Below are 19,134 nucleotides of genomic sequence, written 5' to 3'. Positions count from 1 at the left end.
GACAGGGGAGGTGGTCTTAAAGCGGGAAATACTCTGACACGCCACAGCAAATGCTGGCTCTATGGAAGTCACTGGGAACTTTCCCATTGACTCCAATGCAGCCAGGTTTTTCACCCTCTGATGTCAATGGGCTTGGGATCAGGGCCCTTGTCTTGAGTTCCATGGCTACAAGTCCTGATCTAGCAAGGTTTCAGCCTGTGGCATTCCCCCCCCTTCCCTTATGGGCTGTATTGGCTGGCCTGAGAGCGTGACGTTAACACCAAATCCAGATCTCCATGTAACTGTACTAACGAGAAGCAGAGCATTGCTAAGCGTGGGGTTCAGTGATCACTTGGGCCCAGGCTCTCACAGGTATTTAGGCACCCAGCTCCCATTGATTTCAGTTGCAGTTGGACATCAAAATAACTTTGAGTATCTGAGCCTCTGTGTTTGCAGGAGCTCTGCTTTATTCTGAGTCTGTTGGGATGCCTGCTACCAACTGGCTGTGCATAACATGAGTGCCACAGCACTCCACCCAGACTCTTTGTCTGGGAAGCTCAGCCCTTAAAGGCACAGTGCCCACTCTAAATGCCTGATGAGCCTGAACTGGCTTTGGCGGGTTGGACGTCATGCAGCAACGTGATCAGCAGAGCAGTCTTGCTCCATATAAACAGATGCAAACGCAATGATTGAATACAAGTTTTATTGAACAAGCACAGAAATCTCACATCAAAAGTCCACCCTGCTGGGCAGCGCATACTCACAGCATTCACTGGAGACAATCCTTCATTCCAGCATGTCTGTACATATCAACAGTCTTAGTGGTGCTATTATGATACACAGAATATACAAGTAATTACACAGATGGAAGCTGGGTCTCTCTCCTGCCTGCCCAGAATCTACAAGTATCTTACACCTAGTGTGGGACGAGCCAGTGAGCCTTGGTTCAATGCTAGACATTCAAAATCTGCATTCAGCTACACATGTGCAACCCCATGGCCTTCAAGGTGTAATTGTGGGCAGAAGTGGACTATGCAATTGAGACCTAGGCCTTGGCTATGGTGGGATTTTAGCCACCAGAGAACCTGTACCAGTGCAGACCCCTAGGATAAGGCATAATGTGCAGCTGAAGCAGTTTGTACAGGGGCAACAAACCCCAGGATAAACTGCACCGGTGTAAATTGTGTCTATACCAGAGGTTCTGCATAATTGCAGCTCTACTGCTGTCTGAAATCCCAGTGCAGACAAGGCCTTAGTTAACAATACTGGTCTTAGTGATGCATGAGCCAGGATGGAATCCAGCTCGCACGCTCTCAGATGCACTGACTCAGCAGGGCTGATAGGAATGAAGCATATTTTGTTTCTGAAGCTCTGACTGATCCACATGGCAGGTGGATCTGCAAGTCAGAAGATGCTGTTTTCACAGAGTCACTTTCAGCCAGGGAAAGCCAGCTGTTAAGTGTTTTCTGGGACAAACATTCACTGAAATCTGTCTGCTTTCCTGCAAGCGCTTCCGTTCAGCACAGGCTCTGTAACCTCCCTGTCCCCTTCCTCTAAACCTACAGCTTGGCCCTAACAACTTTTTCTTTCCCTTTAAAAACTAACCCCACCTCAAATAGCATCTAAAACCAGCATTTCTTTGTTCCTGTCCATTAGCAGCCAGCCATGCCAGCTCCGAGCTGGGTCACCACAGCGGCAAATACCGAGGAGGGGATGTTAACCCAGAATCCTGGTAGCATCAAGTCCTTTCTGACAGGCATGCTGTAAATGGTGCAGCACTGAAGAGGGGAGGGGTGTGCTGAAGTGGATGGGTGGGAGAGGGTCCTGTGGAGCCGCTGGCCCTCGCAGAGTTGCTTTGGGTTTGTCTATATGGCTTGTGCACTCATTTAACTAAGCTGATTTAAAAGCTAATTTAGTTCCATCGGTGCCACCCCACCCCACCATAGACACTCAAGTCCATTTCAGAAGGTCTCAAACCAGTTTCACTTAAATAGATTACAAACCGACTTCAGCTAACATGAGTTAAGACCCTCTTACGCAGATCTAGTGGTGTGCACCTGCAGAGTTGTATTGGATTAAAATCCCACCTTCGGTGAAAGCAGAACGTGTCTGTGCATGGCTCAGGCCCAGCTCTAGATACCTGTAGGCTGTCTCAGACCTACCTGTGCAGCGGGGCAGGAAGAGCAAAGAAGGGCGAACCCAATCCACTGACCTACATTCCCCGCCTGCAGTGAGCAGACACTCTGCTGTCATCTCGCTTCCTGGTCTCTGTTTTCCTCCCTCTGGCTCTGTGTTGAGACAACATGCAGCTTGCTGTACTGCACAGAGGCAGATGCCCTGGACCCAGGTGACCTAGTGGGAGAAGGACCTGGATTCAGACCCACACTGCACTGTCACATCCTGGCTACAGGGACACCAAGGTGGCGACGTGGTGTGGCACAGCCCTATGTGGAGATTTGATGCCATCACGCTGCACCATGTCACATTCCCCTCACACCGCTATGACGTGGCTGTGCGTGCGTCACATCATCTCAAGGAGTCGTTGTCGCGTGTTTGTGATGGCCTGCTCCAAAGCTGGTGCTGGCTGGATCAGATACAATCTGCTCCATCCTTACAGAGCAGACCCATGTTTCCTGGCCCGACTCCTTCCCCCAGGTAGGGGGCTGTATGCAGCTTGCTGACAGCTGAGTCCTTTCCATGTGTCGGTTGGTGTGCTGGGGGGAGAGAAATGGACCCTCTTATTGCTCCCCCCAGGCTTTACCCCCTCAGGGATCTGAAGGGTGAGTTTCACAGCACGTAAGGGCATCTCCCTGCGCCCACCCCTGGGGAAGGCACCAACCCCCTGAGGACGGGGTGAGGAGCCCTGTTCTGCTCTCACTGGAGACCTCCACACAGTTTGCTGCCTCCTTCTATGGCTCTGTCTCCATGATGGGGTGAGGGGTGCATTGGAGGTGCCCCCCTGGCTCTTCCACCCCACAGGGGACCACGATTGTTCTGCAGCTATGGGGGCAACCCTCCAAAGGCAAAACCCAATGGGAACGGAATCAGGGCATCACCCCATAAGTGAAGGAGAGCAGTTGTCTTGGCCACCATCCATGGGCCTGGCAGATGTCACAGCATCCATAACCTGCTAGTACAGGTGGATTTGCAAGGCAGAAACAGTGATTGGATCAAAGCCTGGACGAGGTTTGTCATAGCTGGGCCGTCAAGGGCAGCGACATCAAGAGAGTCTGCAATCGGATCGTCCAATGGGAGGAGGATTTAAACACTGGCCCCACCCCCTCACAGTTCGAGCCGGAAGGCCCCGAAGTAACTGGCTGCTGTATCGTCGTAATCGATGGCCAGGGACGAGACGGAGACGAAAAGCTCGTCACCGGCCTTGAGCTCGAAGAGGCCGCCCTGGTAGAGGGCATGCAGGCCATAGTCTGCCTCGGGTGCCCAGCACTTGGTGCCGACGCCCTTGAGCAGCAGGATGGGCTGCCCATAGGAGGTCTCGCGGTTGATGCACTGTACCAGCTGGTGCCCCGAGACGCGGGCTGTGACGCCCTCGCTGGGGTAGCGGAAGTAGATCTGCGAGTAGATGTAGTACTTGCCCGCCTGGCTCACCCGCAGCTTGCCATCTCGGTAGGTGATGTTCTGGAGATGCGAGTGCATGGTCTTGTCTTCCCACCTGGTAATGGGGTGTCGGCAGGACTGGGAGAGCTCCCCAAAGTGTGCTGAGCTTCCTAGGGGAGAATGCAGGCAGAGGTCACTGCGGGGCTGATGGGAGCAAATAGCATCCTATGCTTGGGCATCAACCTAGCTGATGGGCTTCAGGCATAGATAATAAACAGAGATTGGCCTGAGACAGAAACAAAGCCAGGATCCTAGCCCAGATCGAGGTGTGGGGGAGAGAACTGCCCCAAACCTGAATCTCCACAGCTGACGTGGAGTTGCCAACAAAAATTTCTACCCCCCTTCAGTCACTGCCCAAATCCAGAAGCCTGTCTTCTAATACTAGCCACCAGGCTAAGGCTTCCCCAGTCCTCGCCCTCCTCCTCTGCCCCCAGACTCCCATGGCTCTGGGCACCACTGGTATCCTATCGGGAACCCAGACTCACCGTCCTGCGAAGGGCTCTGCTGCCGGAGGGTGAGGTGGGCAGAGGGCTTGCCAGGTGTTCTTGTAGACAGCTGCCCACTGGAGCTGTTGAAATAGCTCCTCCTGGCTTCTATGGTGAAATGAAAGAAACAAGGATCTGCAGAGGCTGTAAAGTGTGTGTGTCTCTCTCTCTGACACACATATGCCCCACAGCAGCACTCAGCACCTCAGTGCTGTGAAGCCAGCATGGTCAGACTTGCTCTTATTAGTAGGTATTTACAGGGAAGTGAAAGGTGCCTGTGAGCCCTGAGTTCACGATTCCATGTTCCTCCTGCCACAGATCCTTTAGCCCTAAAGGAGAGAAAGGAATGCAGCCCTGGACGTACGTGTGTGTGTGTGTGTGTGTGTGTGTGTGTTAGGGGGCAGGCTGTCAGGGCCATTTAAACCCAAGAAAGAAGGCTGGTGTTGGAATGGAGCCTCAGGGAGTTGGCCACCCACCTTCCATTGCAATTTCCTGGCATTTGAACACCAAAGTCTGTTAGCACCTTTGACAAGCTCACCATGGTTTTTGCAAAAAGAATGTTTTTATAAGAACATAAGAATGGCCATACTGGGTCAGACCAAAGGTCCATCTAGCCCAGTATCCTGTCTACTGACAGTGGCCAATGCCAGGTGCATCAGAGGGAGTGAACAGAACAGGCAATCATCAAGTAATGCATCCCCTGCCACTCATTCCCAGCTTCTGGCAATCAGAGGCTAGGAACACTCAGAACATGGGATCGCATACCTGATCATCTTGGCTAATAGTCACTGATGGACATATACTCCATGAACTTAACCAATTCTTTTTTTGACAGCCCCTACACATTGGGCTGATGTTTCCAGAGAGCTACCCACAATGGCTCCAAGATCTCTTTCTTGAGTGGTAACAGCTAATTTAGACTCCATTATTTTATATGTATAGTTTTGGCCTTCACAACATCCCCTGGGAATGAGTTCCACACTGTGCATTGTGTTAAGTACTTCTTCCTTTTGTTTGTTTTTAAACCCACTGCCTGTTAATTTCATTGGGTGACCCCGGGTTCTTGTGTTATGAGAAGAAGTAAATAACATTTCCTTATTCATTTTCTCCACACCAGTCATGATTTCATAGACCTCTATCATATCCCCCCTTAGTCATCTCTTTTCCAAACTGAAAAGTCCCAATCTTTTAAATCTCTCCTCAGACGGAAGCTGTTTCATACCCCTGATCATTTTTGTTGCCCTTCTCTGTACCTTTTCTAATTCTAATATATCCTTTTTGAGATGGGGCAAACAGAACTGCATGCCGTATTCAAGGTGTGGGAGTACCATGGATTTATACTATGCATTATGATATTTTCTATCTTATCGATCCCTTTCCTAATGGTTCCTAGCATTCTGTTAGTTTTGTTGACTGCTGCTGCACATTGCATGGATGTTTTCAGAGAACTATCTGTAATGACTCCAAGAGCTCTTCTTGAGTGGTAATAGCTAATTTAGGTCCTATTTAGATCCCATTATTTTGTATGTATAATTGGAATTATGTTTCCCATGTGCATTACTTTGCATTTATCAACACTGAATTTCATCTGCCATTTTGTTGCCCATTCATCCAGTTTTGTGAGATCTCTTGGTAATTCTTCACAGTCTGCTTTGTACATAATTATCTTGAGTAATTTTGCATCATCTTCAAATTTTGCCACCTCACTGTTTACCCCTTTTTCCAGATCACATATGAATATGTTGAACAGCACTGGTCCCAATACAGACCCATGGGGACACCACTATTTACTTCTCTCCATTCTGAAAACTGACCAATTATTCCTACCCTTTGTTTCCTGTCTTTTAACTGGTTACTGATCCATCAGAGGACCTTCCCTCTTATCCCATGACTGCTTACTTTCCTTAACAGCCTTTGGTGAGGGACTTTCAAATGCTTTCTGAAAGTCCAAGTATACCATGTCACTGAATCACCCTTGTCCACGTTTGTTGACCTAACCCCCTCAAAGAATTATAATAGATTGATGAGGCATGATTTCCCTTTGCAAAACCTGTGTTGACTCTTCCTCCAACAAATTGTGTTCATCTATTTGTCTGATAATTTTATTCTTTACTATAGTTTCAATCAATTTGCCTAGTTCTGAAGTTAGGCTTACCAGCCTGTAATTGCCAGGATTGCTTCTGGTGCCTTTTTAAATAATTGGTGTTACATTAGCTATCCGCCAGTCACCTGGTACAGAAGCTGATTTAAGTGATAGGTTACATGCCACAGTTAGTAGCTCTGCAATTTCACATGTGAGTTCCTTCAGAACTCTTGGGTGAATCCCATCTGGTTCTGGTGACTTAACACAACAGCCTCAATTCTCCTCTCCCTAACACTGCTTTCATCCTGCTGTGACTCCAGTGGCATCAGTGGAGATGCTGCTGCTGGTTCACTTTGGGGTGAGCAAGCACAGCTCTGTGCCAGTGCACCCCTACCAGGAAGTGAAACTGACCAACGCCCCGACCAGTCTAGTTTCACTATCCTCTGGCTGTGCATAAATCTGAGCATTACACGCACAGGAAGGTGGACGTGTAAAAGGCCGTCTGCTCTGTCACAGGCTGCTTTGGAAAATCGAGCGCTTTCCATCAAACTTAACAGGGACCCATGCTGGCCAGATGTGTGAGATCTTCACACATTTAAAAGCAGGTATAAGGGAATGTAGCCATTTCTATCCCCTGTGCAGAAGGGCACTTGCCCTGCTCCCTCCTGCCAGGGGCCAGAAACTCACCCTTCAGTGCGCTCCTATGGATAATGTTCTCTGTCACCTGGAAGGCAAGAGGAGAGGTGAGTGAGTAAACAGGAGACTTTCCCCAACTCCCTTGTGTCCTGTTGCCTCTTCCAGGCCCCCACATCTGTCGTTGCTTCTAGTCCAGTCAACAAGCTCAATCGGACAATAAGCCCCTCCTGGTAGGATAAAGCACCAGGCACACCCTGCTGCCGCCCCTCTGCTTTACTCTACCATTGTCCACCTGGGGAGCTCAAAAATTGATAAGAATCACCCTCCCCTTGAGGTGGGTATTACAGATGGAGAAACTGAGGCATATTGGCAGCATCTGCACTAGGAAACTGACCCATTGCTGGCACTGGAATTGGCATTGGTTTGATGGCAAATGCAGACAGGGACAGACCATGTCCAGCACCACCTCGGAAACCACATCACAGCCCTGTTCAGAGCAAGATATCTATCTGTGCCCATCCCCTTTAACTACATTCAGTTCTGGTTTGGCCACAGACACTCAATGGCAGTAGCAGGTAACCCTGTCAGAGCAGGCAAGGGTGGAGGTGAAAGAAGGAGCTGAACTAATTCCCTGGCCTCTCTACCGCGAGGGCCAACAAAGGCGTTCCCATTGATACAGTGTCTTCTGTGATGTCGTCCATGAGATCCTAGATTGAGATACGCCAACTCATTTCACATGGGCCATCAACAGCCCCCAGATGGTACCAACTATGAGTCCCTCCTGACCTGGGAACAGATTGGAATTAGACACCTATAGGGACTGGCCCAAGACCTTCTGCTGGAATGTCACCCTTTGTGGTGTTCTAGGGTTTTCCTTGGCAAGTGCCTACCTCCCTCTTCCCTTCCCTCCCCACATGCAGTGTGTGGTTTGTCGTGGACTCACCATGGTCACGTAGGATTTGATGCTATTGGCCAGCTTGAGGCAGGACTGGTTGCCAATCAGCTCCTCCAAGTTTGAGACTTCCTGCAATCTGTTGATCAGCTGCAAACACTTCAGCTCCTCTGAGCTCCCCTGTGTCTGGGCTTTTAACTGGAAAATAAGATGAGTTGAATCAATTTAACGAGGCAGCCTCTTGAGCGTACAAAGAATTGCATGCATGGGTGAGCTGTAGGGTGCAGAGGGAGACCTCAGCTGATGTGATTCAGACCTATGTAAATATGGACTGTTGCTCTTCTTTTTGATACTCATCCAGAGTAAGCCCTGTGCCAGGCTTGGATGCAGGAACTGCGAATAAGCCTGTGCTTCTCTGATCTCAGTGCCAGAGGGGCTGAGATCTTGTGATGTGAATGTGATGCTCGGGTATTAACCAGCCAGTGGATGAGCCATGAGACCTGGATTCAGTCCCTGAGCTCTGCCATTGACTTGCTGTGCATACAAGTCACCTCCTCTGTCTGGGTCTCAGGTCCCCTTGCTAGCTTCAGCAAAGCACTGGGAGATCTAGCAAGATGAGTGCTATTGAAGTACAGTTCCTGGAATAGACTCCTGCACTGCTTGGCACATTAGTGATCGATAGCTGAGCAGTGTTGCTATCTCATGCAATTTTATTGTTAGTCTTGTGATATTTGATGTCTTCATTGAACCTCCAGCTCCTGGAATCATGTGAAAACGTGACTCTGACAATCTGGGGAATCTGTGTACAATTTATAAATTCTAGCTTGAATTTATGAATTGTTTCTATCCTTATGACTGTTGTCTTTTGTGCGCTGCCTCATGCTCCTTGTGCTAAGGGGAGGGGAGTGGTGCCTACAAGTCTGCCTTTGAAAGATGATGGTGTAGCCGTGTTGGTTCCTGGATGTTAGAGACACACGGTGAGTGCGGTAACGTCTTTTATTGGAACCAACTTCTGTTGGTGAGAGAGACATTTGTGTTTACACAGAACTCTTCAGGTCTTCTTCAGCTCTGTGCAAGCTCTAAAGCTTGTCTCTCTCACCAACAGAAGTTGGTTCGATAAGTCATATTACCTCCTCCACCTTGTCTTTGAAAGAGACAGTCATTGAAAGCTACCAACTAGTAAATAGGCATAGCCCAGACAGAACAATGAGGCATCTGGGGGAAGCCAATTTTCTCCAACTTTTCTGCAGTGGGCTGGGGTTTGGAGTAGTGGAATTTCCCCAGCAGCAGAACCAGGTGCTGGTAGTAGGACTTCTAAACTCAGGTGACACAGAAACACTGGAGAACCTGAGGCAGGAGAAAGGACATGCTTTTGTAGCAGGGGGATCTGTTTAACTCACTGCAGGACCACCCAAAGTCAAGAGAAACTGACGTGGAGGAGAGAGACTCCATGATCCAGAGGAGAATCCGTGAGCTGCAGAAAGACCCTGGACATCCCAGAGAGCTCTGCCCTGAGCCCAGAAAATGCTCAAGCATGGTGAGGAAACTGAGGCAGTGAAACGTGCATGGGTATTTCTTATTTTGCCTGGATCACTGTATTTCTTGTACTAGTTAAAGAGTGATTGTGTTTAGAAACTCTTTCAAAACCTGTTTGTTTGCTTTCACTGCTGTGTGCCCCTGAAGAGGTAGCTGTAAAGCCAGGGTCCCATCAAGGTGGTCTCAAGGACAGAGTGTGTTACACCCCTGGGTGTCGGTGTGGTGGTGTCAGCGTTGGTTGGGGGGCCTACAGCAGATGGGTTGCATAGTTCCATTTCTGTGACAAGGTAACAGACCTAGAGCCTGTGCCTAGGAAATATGCCAAAGAGGCCTGAAGAGTGAGTGCTGGAGGACTGCCCAAGGGAAGGGACATGGGTCTAGCGTGGCGGGACCCAAACACAGCAAGCTGATATGTGTCCAGCTGAGGCAGTTCTACTAGGGCTGTGTGTGAAGTAAAAATCTGAGCTTTCATTGGTGGCGGAGGGGGGGACACCCACTAAGTTTCTAGCTCTCCTCATTGCAGAGAAAACATTGAAAAGGTGACTCAAAGGCTTCGGAGGCAAGGATCCCATAGCTATTATTTTTAAAATCTGATTTTTATTTCCCCTTGTGATTGTGGGGGGATTTGATTCAGGATTTTGGACCCCCTAGGGCTGCTGGCTTAGATAAATGGGGAGGTGAGGGGAAGAAAGAGGGGGTGTTTCTGTTAAGCTAATGGCAGAGCTGAGATTGTCGAAGGCAGTTTCATGCCATGTTGTAGCCATGTCAGTCCCAGGATGTCAGAGAGACAAGGTGGGTGCAGTCATATCTTTCATTGGACCAACTTCTGCTGGTGAGAGGGACAAGCTTTGGAGCTTACACAGAGCTCTCCTTCAGGGGATTTCAGTCATTTTGCAACCCAAGTCCCAGCGATCAAACCTAGGATATCTGGCTTCTGGCTTGTCCATCAGTAAAACCCAGCCTGAAGCCCTAATAGCAATGCTGCTAGGCAAAGCTGCCCGCAGGCCATGTTACTGTGGCTGTGTGAATCTAACTGTGGTGAAAGATGCTGGTTTAACATCCTGGAAGACCAGAGCCTTCCATCTACAGAACAGGTAGAGGACAGGCAATGACAAGGCGAACTTCCTGCAGGCTGCCCTGCCCTCCTGCCTCATCTCTGTCCTGGAGGGATCCCTGGTGAACAGGCCTGATCAGCCCCTGGAATTAACTGTTCTCCAAAAGCATTTCCCACTGTCTTAGAATCATTTTATTTCCGTGCTGAGTAGGAACAGTGGCAAATGTTTTATGCTCAGGAGACAAGCTGGGACTCGGCTCCTTGCTGGAGAAACTCCTGGGGCTAAGCTCCCCATCACTTATGGCCTGAACCTGCTAGGCACTGAGCACCCTCAACATCCATTGATGTCACTGGGAGTCAAACTTGCTCAGCACCTGGGAGGATCTGGCTCTTTGAGCTCTCTTTCTCATCTGCAGAGGGCTCTTTCTCCTACTCGAGAGTTTCTGATCCTCCTGCCTGGCAGCCTGAGCCCAGTGTAATAGGAGCTGGGTGCTCCTTCTGGGCCCACTCTCCTCACAAACCTCAGCTCCTGCCTTAATACACCCCTTGTAAATATCTGCATCAACCCCCAGGAGATGAACTGAACTATTTCCAGCTGAACACTGCTGCCAGCTATGCCCTCTTGAGACCAGACATGGTGGGAGGCTATTCGCTGACATGGACGATGGCTGTGACAAATGAGACCTCGCTCCATTTTATTGTAGTGAGGTGCTTGTGCTTGGAGTGTCCATGGAATTAGTGCTGAGACTGATCACCTTGCAGGCGAAGGTTCCTATAGTGAATGCAGCCCATTACCCATTGGCAATAGGTGACACAGCAGCAAACAGCATTGTGGGCAAGGCAGCTTTAGTTAGAAAGCGGAGAGGCCCGTGCTACATGCTGAGATTCCAGAGTTTGATGTAGCAGCCTGGCCCTGCTTTGCATGCCTCAATCCCATCGTCCCTCCTGGAAGTCTCTACGGTCTGTTCAGTCCTTGCTCACTGCTGAGGCTTCCAGTTAGTGCCAATTCTGATGCAGGACCTAGCCTGAGGCGCCTGAGTTATTTCTCATGGGCCTCAGAGGGTCGACGTTTGTGGTTACTCCTCAGCTGGGCTGAATTTGAACCAGTGACCTAGAGGCAAAAGGCTCCACTGCCTAATTCTAAGCCTATGCAGCATCCAACCCTGCATCTGTTTGTTAGCCAAAATGTGCAATGGATGTTCCCGCTGGTGCAGAATCTCAGCCCCTGCAGCACTGTGTCCTTGGGGAACAGATGGCCCCAGCACTGCAGAGAGGGCTGCCCCTGTTTGGGGAAGGCACTGATTTAGTGTGTCTTGCTAAGGAAATAAAGGAGAAAAACTGGAATGCAGCACCGTATGGAGCCTACAGCTGTGCTGAGGCTGAAATGCCTGTACATCTTGGCTCAGTGCACTGAATGGGCAGCTCTCCCATTGCCTTATTACCACCAGAGAATTAGGTCAGGCATTGTGAAATTGACTCAGTCTGTAATAAACACCCAGGCCTAGCCTCCCCTCCGGCTGGTTTAATCTGCGGTGTCATGTTTTTGTCTCCTCGCTCAGCATGACTCACCAGCTCAGACAAACAATCTTGCTGGGGAGAAGTGCTTGGCTCACAGCCCTGGAGAATAGAGTCCTCTAGCTGCAGGGCATGTGTGGCCACCCAGCAGGCCAAATGTCCCCTTCACTGCTAGTCTGCCTCAACCCTGACCTGCAGGTATCCCCTAGTACTGGAGAGAGGGGAGCTGGGTCACGGGAACAATCAGTCCTTGGCCTCCCTGCTCAGACTGCCAACCAGGGGACCTGCTGAGTGCGTGGTTTTGAAACTGGGCTGAGGCCTGCCCTGCCCCCCAGTTCATTACCCATGGGAAACCTAACAGCTGGAGAATTAAAATACTGTACCCAGCATGGTCCTTCAGGCATCCTTGTAGGGTTAGTTACCCACCTAGGCAGCAGTTCAGTGCCCAGTCCCTGCTGGTTTTCCCCACGCTGAATCCTTTGTCTCATTCTAATCCTGTAGGAAGCGGGAGGGTTTCGCCGTTTCTGTGCCTTTGACTAGCTGCTGGGTCTTGCTTCTCACTGTGAACTCACAGGGGCAGGGGACTGCGGTGACATCTCCTGATCAGAAAGACTATAGTAGCTGGCTCAGACTAAGATCTGGCATACAGTGAAAAGTTAATATGGGCACTCCCCTGACCAATTTAGTTAAGCCACCATGACCCCCGGCTAGATGCAGCTGTGACGAAAGAAGAATGTTTCCATCAACACTGGTAACTTCATTTGGGGAGATGCTGTTCCTATGCTGCAAGAAAAACTTCTGTTGCTGCAGGCTGCATCTATACTACGGGGCTATGCCAGCACAGCTCTGTAGGTCAAGTCCCCGTAGTGTAGATGCACCCTAAGGACTCATGAATAAGCAGTAACTTAGTATGCAATTATCCTGCTCTTGTACCTTGCTAAACTATTGAGTAATTCCTCAAACCCTACTGAAGAAGGTTGACTAGACTCTGCACTTTTCAGTAAACGCATCTTTATCCCATGGCACGTGTCCCACTACCTGTTTAGTACATTTCATACAACCCTAGGAAATGAAAACTTCACATATCCCGGGGCAGGAAAGGGACACCAGCTTCTGGGAAAATGAAACAAAGCAAGTTCAGAACTCTTCCCACGCCATTCCAAAACCGCGCTGTGCAGCTGTCACAGGCCATGCTGGCCAGAATTGTCTCATTCTTTCCTTGGGCAGCCCCCAGCTATCTGTTCTTGTATACCCCCTTTGTCTCTCATCTTAGATTATAAACTCTTTGGGGTGGGGACATTCTTTGGGTGCTGTGTTTGTGTACAGCACCTAGCACAATGGGGCCCTGTAATAATCATAAATAATTATTCTCCCCGTCGTTGCCAACATACTCACTGATCATTGCCACACTTCTCTCAGAAATACCTCAACCCAACCCTGCTTTAAGATGGACAGATTCTGATCTCACTAATGCTGCTTTTACATCACTGAACTCCAGCGCTTAGTTTGTTTGAAAAGGGTACCGGGGCTCCAGCCATTTACTTTCATAACTAATGTAGCAAGTCCAGAGGTCCTGGGGCTGTGAACTGCCAGGCCCAGAGGTCCCAGGACTGTGAACTGCCAAGCTCAGAGGTGCTGGGGCCATGAACTGCCAAGCCCAAGCTCAAATGAAGCTCTGTTGAACTCCATTTCCTTCCAATGCCTAGAAGAAATGTGCCAGCTAATGATAACTAGAGAGAAAGATGGAGATAGCTAACACTTATTTCTTCTGCATATGATAGTGATCCACACGTGCTATTGTATGTCTCCCTATAACATTGTACATATTTGTCTGTGTCTCTCTCTCCTCACCCTTTCTATGTAATTTGGATTCTATGTCCCGGAGGCTGTAAGCTGTTCCACACAGACTAGTTTCTGGGCCAGCATGAAGTGGCAGTGAAGTAGACAGTGCTCAGCATGGGCAGAGGGGTCTGCCTGTATTGGACGGCTTGCAGGATCTGGGTCTTGGATTGTAAACTCCTCGGAGCAACTCCTAGCACTGTGGATTCAGCTTTTAATTGGCTGTACTGGATGCTACTCAAATAAAACTGTGTAACAGGACTGACACTCCTGATGGGAGAGGAGACTTGGGCTCACTGTTTGCGCAGCCCAAAGTATAAATACCAGATTTGGGGGTAATGTTTTACATAAGGTAATTGGTACAATTTCCAGGGGAGCAGAAGGCCCCATTGACTTTCAGTGATACTTAGGCTCCTGAGTGCCCAAAGTTCAGGTATTTAGGTGCCTAGTGGAAGACACAAAAATGCTTACGCAGTGTAACCAACGGGAGTTAGGCACCTACCCTGCTTAGGCACTTACATTTGTCAGTCTGGTCCTAAATCACTTTTGAAAATGGAACTTAGAATCCTTAGTCACTTGGATGCTTTTGAAAACTGTATCCAACCAGCATAAATGATTCCTTACTACTCCAAGCTGATTTCCCAACACCTGTTAATGGTTACTGTCAGATGGGTTTAGACGCGTGATGGGAACAAGTACAATGGATTGTACAGCTCTTCTGCTACTAGGAGCTTTTTAATGGGTTGTGAACAGCAGCAGCAGCTCAACATTTTTAATCATGCAGACGGCTCCCTACAGTCGAGCATCTGAGGGGAAGCTTAGAGAAAAGCAGTTTTTCGACGTGGCTTATTTATTATGTTACATGTTTTTAAACTGTTGCCTGCACTGAGGCAGATTTACTGCTTGATGCTGCCTTGTTTAAGCCCTTAACTCCCAGGGCTGGTCCAGACTAGGGGAGGAAAATCGATCTTAGATACGCAACTTCAGCTACGTGGAAGTCGAATATCTAAGATCGAATTACTCACCCGTCCAGACGGCGCGGGATCGATGTCCGCGGCTCTCCGTGTCGATTCCGGAACTCCGTTGGGGTTGATGGAGTTCCGGAATCGATATAAGCGCGCTCGGGGATCGATATATCGCGTTAGACGCGATATATCGATCCCCGAGCAATCGATTTTAACCCGCCGATACGGCGCGGTAGTCTGGACGTGGGCCCAGTGAAGTCAATGAGAGTCCTGGGTGCGCAGGCAGTTCAGGGTCTGGCTCTTAAGGTCTCAACGAGTTCTCATTGCCAGGTCAGATCACCGGCTCATATACTGCAGTAGCCTGGCCCCTGACCTTGCAGACCAGACCCCTGCGCCACATAGAGTCTGATCTAAAGGCCAAATGAGTCAACAGGAATCTTTCCATTGACTTTAATGGGTTTTGGATAGGCCCCTAGTCCAGCAGCCCTCGTGTCTTGACATACCCAATCACAGGGTACTGACTCCAACAGTGGCCAATACCTGATGCACTGAAGATGGCAAACCCCCACCCCCAACACCTCCATATATAGGCAATTGTGCAATGATGTTTGTGGGAAGGGGGAAATTCTTCCCTGTCTCCTGCTGGGATAAACTGGAGCCTGGCACGCAGGAGCATGAGACTGAATTACTCCTTATCTTCGGTCACTTAGCCATAAAAGTTTATTTTCTTCCTGGTAAAACTCTGCTCCCTATCTAGTCTTTCCTGGGGCCTTCCTCACTGCAGCATCTAAGCACCAAACACACAATGGAAGTTCTCCATTCCCCAACTTTTCCTGAATTAGCCTGTTGTTTAACAGGAGGTAATTTCTCTCCCTCTCGCCTTCTATCCAGGGGGATAAGACTGGGTCATTCCTCAGTCACTGTTATCAGCAAAGCTCTGCATTCTACAAAATAGGTAGATTCCTCCAGGTCTGTGTGGATCCAGACACACACAAACCCCCCTCATTCGGTGGGATTTGCCTATTGCTCAATTTGGCAAGACAGTAATTGATGCAAAAAAAAAATCTCATATTTAAAAGGGAAAAATATTTGGTGCCTGCTTGTACATCCGGGGTGGGAGGTACCACAAGGCAAAGTAGCAAAGGTGGCACCTCGCTCCACGTTTAGCACTCATCTAAAGTGGGTTTGAACTGGGACATGGCAGCTCACAGCCAGGCAGAGACCAGCACTGCAGGGACTATGCGCGAGAACAATAGTTTCGGGTTTGATCGTTATTAAGGCACCTTGCGTTTTCCTCTAAGGAAGGTGGAGACGCTTTCAGTTTCTTGTAAAGCTGCAATCGCTTTATTGGCATTGCTCAAATCACGGCTGGGATAATTAGGGAGCCTGCCCGGCCGCTGGGGAAAAGAGTTGCCACATGCACAAACAAAACCAGGAGCTTTGACTACAAGATCCCGTTGCTAAAACTGTGCAGAACTTTGGCTAGAGAGGGAGAACATGCAAATCAAGGCAGCCCGATGCTTCCAGGCTCCTGGGCTGCTTTCAGAATTACACCTACGCCTTTCACAGGAGCTGCATCGCTCACCTGAAACGATATTTTTGCATTGATCAAGGAAGCGATTAGTCACCTTTTCAAAGCTCAATGATTCAGTCCAACGGGGAAAGGGGGGGGGGGAAGGGAATGTGTAGCAAGGGATTGGAGGCTAGTTCACGATTTTCACAACTGCTTTGACTGCATGAGCAAAAGGAGACCTCTGGAAATAAAATCCTCCTCCACTGTGCCAGTAGTTTTCTTAAGCAAAACCCTATTTTTGAATTTAAAATCACCCTGAAAAGAAACCAGAGGTTGCACCCGAAAGAGTTTGCAGTTCACAGCTCTTGTTGCTAGTGCATCTGAATCTCCCCGAAAGTGGGGTTAAAAGCTGAAATGCACAAAGATCTCGCCTCCACCCCCCTTGCAAACCAGAGCGAGTGAGTTTCCGTGCTACAGCTTCTGCCCTGGCCTCACCTTGGAAATCGACATGGTGAAATATACGAAAAGCCCCGTGGTAGAGGCGATCTGCAGAGCCAGGATGGACATCACAGCCATGGCGATCCACACCGGGCTACAATGCTTCTTTCTCCTCTTCCCGGAGCCTGGTTCGTCCTTGTGCTCTGCTCCGGACCCCATCATGCATGCTGAGGAGTCGCTGCTATCCGATCGGAAATACTGCTGGTTATTCTGCTGCTGGCTGTCCATTGCATTATACAACTATCCCAGAAGTGAGAGCCCTGGTTCTACTTCCCCTCTGAGCCCCTTGTGTGTCTCGGATCCTCCTCCCACCTTCCCTTCCTCACACACGCACACAAGGAAGCAAGTTTAGAGGAAAGTTCTTGCCTCGAGAGAAGACTTGTGTGTGTGTGTGTGTGTGGGAGGGAGGGACAGGCAGAGCTAAACAGCTCCAGTCTCTTTCCAGGCGGTATTTGATTCCATGCCATATCCTGATGCTAATCGAGTGTAAAGTTCAGTTCACCCTATAAACAAAGGCATCGCCGAGACACAACATGTGGAGACAGCCTCCACTCTCTGCCTGCCAGTCATTGTTTAAAATCCTATTGTTCCCGTGAATCACAAAACCATACAACCTGTGATTATCAGGGATGCAAATTTCCCTAAGAGGATGGCTTCTTAGGGTATGTCTACACTACAGGATTACTCTGATTTTACAGAATTCGATTTTTGGCAACAGACTATAAAGTTGAGTGCATGCAGCCACACCAAGCACATTAATTCAGCGGTGTGCGTCCATGTGCTGAGGCTAGTGTCGACTTCCGGAGTGTTGCACTGTGGGTAGCTATCCCATAGCTATCACATAGTTCCTGCGGTCACCTCCACTCATTGGAATTCTGGGTTGAGATCCCAATGACTGATGGGGCAAAAAAACATTGTTGCAGATGGCTCTGGGTACATGTCATCAGGCCCCCTTCTCCCTCCCTCAGTGAAAGCAAAGGTAGACAACCGTTTCACGCCTTTTTTCCTGGGTTACTGTGCAGATGCCATACCATGGCAAGCATGGAGCTTGCTCACCTCAACACAACAGTCATGAACATTGTAAACACCATGCACATTATTGTGCAGTTTATGCTGAACCAGGACCTGAAAAACCAGGTGAGGAGGAGGCGACAGCAGTGCAGTGATGAGGATATGGACACAGAATTCTCTCAAATCGTGGGCCCTGGTGCTTTGGAGATTATGGTGTTATTGAGGCAGGTTCATGCCACGAAATGCTGATTCTGGGCCCGGAATGGCTAGGTGCATGGACCCTCCCCCCCATTCTTGGGCATCTGGGTGAAGAGGCTGTGGAACTTGGGGGTGGGGGCGGTTAAACAGGGGCTGCAGCGGCACTCTGATCCTGCTGCCCTTCCTGAAGCTCCACCAGACATCAGAGCATGTCTGTTTGATCAAGCAGTAGCCCCAGCATTGCATCCTGCCTCCTCTGATCTTCCTGCCGCCACTTCTCATCTCGAGCGTCCCTCCTGTCTTCACATTCATCCCTCTGGTCCTCATGTTTATCCCTCCTGTCCTCACATTCGTTGGCTGCTTTCCTGTACTGTGATACTGTGTCCTTCCACTCATTCAGATGAGCTCTTTCATTGCAGGTTGACTGCATGATCTCAGAGAACATTTTATCTTGGGTGCGTTTTTTTTCGCCGCCTTATCTGAGATAGCGTTTGAGACGAAGGAGTGAGGCTTGAAAAATGTGCAGCTGCAGAAGGGAAAAAAGGGAGAGAAGTATTAAAAAAGATACATTTACAGAACAATGGGTATACTCTTTCACGGTGAACAACACTATTCACATTACATAGCTCATATGATTTTGGTACCAGATCGCATTTTGCATCTTAATATTGAGTGCCTGTTGCTTTGCTGTTAGAGATCACAGATGCAGGGCCGGGCAACAGAATTCGGCTTGCAAGCGGCCATGGTAAGCCATTGTCTTTCAGCTTCTGCAACCTTCATAAAAGCAGCTCCCTCCTTTCCCATACCAAACAAAGCCCATTGAGTGCTGCGATTTTCATGTTAATGTGCAGCAGCAGAAACCAAACTAACCCTCCCCCCCATCCAATTCTCTGGGATGATCGCTTTACCCCGCATGGCTGGTATCAGGGAAGATCCCTCTAGCCAAACACAATCAGCTCAGGCCAGTGCTCCCCCTTCCCCCCCCTCCCCACCACTTGGCTAACTGAGGGGAGGATTTCTTTTCAGCCACAGGCAAACAGCCCAGTAGGAACGGCCACCTCTGAATGACCCCTTAATTAAATTCCCATATTTCAACCAGGTTACCATGAATGATATCACTCTCCTAAGGATAACACAGTGAGATAAAGAATAGATGTTGCTTGAATGCCAGCAAACACCGGGACCATACGCTGCCAGGCTTTGTCATGCAATGATACCAGATTACTTGCTACTAGCATGGCATGGTCAAGTGTCCTACCATGGAGGACAGAATAAGACTACCCTCCCCTAAAACCTTCTGCAAAGGCTTTTGGAG

At 49.2% G+C, this 19,134-nt stretch overlaps 1 protein-coding gene across 1 annotated transcript; it reads right to left on the bottom strand.

Moving 5' to 3' along the window:
* Positions 1–665: 665 nt before the first annotated feature.
* Positions 666–17,049, bottom strand: LOC127056484 (tumor necrosis factor ligand superfamily member 10-like). The gene is made up of 5 exons (XM_050964378.1): positions 16,608–17,049; positions 7,742–7,888; positions 6,850–6,886; positions 4,080–4,187; positions 666–3,704 (listed from the first exon to the last, which is right to left on the bottom strand). The coding sequence occupies exons 1-5, from the start codon at positions 16,836–16,838 to the stop codon at positions 3,262–3,264; spliced, it is 966 nt and encodes a 321-aa protein (XP_050820335.1). The 5' UTR covers positions 16,839–17,049; the 3' UTR covers positions 666–3,261.
* Between the last annotated feature and the right edge of the window lie 2,085 nt (positions 17,050–19,134).

This window comes from Gopherus flavomarginatus, chromosome 8 (genome assembly GCF_025201925.1).
Source record: "Gopherus flavomarginatus isolate rGopFla2 chromosome 8, rGopFla2.mat.asm, whole genome shotgun sequence".
Classification (NCBI taxonomy): domain Eukaryota; kingdom Metazoa; phylum Chordata; order Testudines; family Testudinidae; genus Gopherus; species Gopherus flavomarginatus.
Note: the sequence above shows the minus strand (reverse complement) of the source record. Positions and strands in the feature narration are given on the sequence as shown.

Bases quoted from the DNA above. Each gene is read 5' to 3' on its own strand.
- LOC127056484 (XM_050964378.1), bottom strand. From the start codon at position 16,838: ATGGACAGCCAGCAGCAGAATAACCAGCAGTATTTCCGATCGGATAGC. The intron at 7,889-16,607 runs GTGAGGCCAGGG...CTTATTTTCCAG, and splicing joins TCACCATGTCGATTTCCAAG to TTAAAAGCCCAGACACAGGG. The intron at 3,705-4,079 runs GTGAGTCTGGGT...ATTCTCCCCTAG, and splicing joins GCAGAGCCCTTCGCAGGACG to GAAGCTCAGCACACTTTGGG.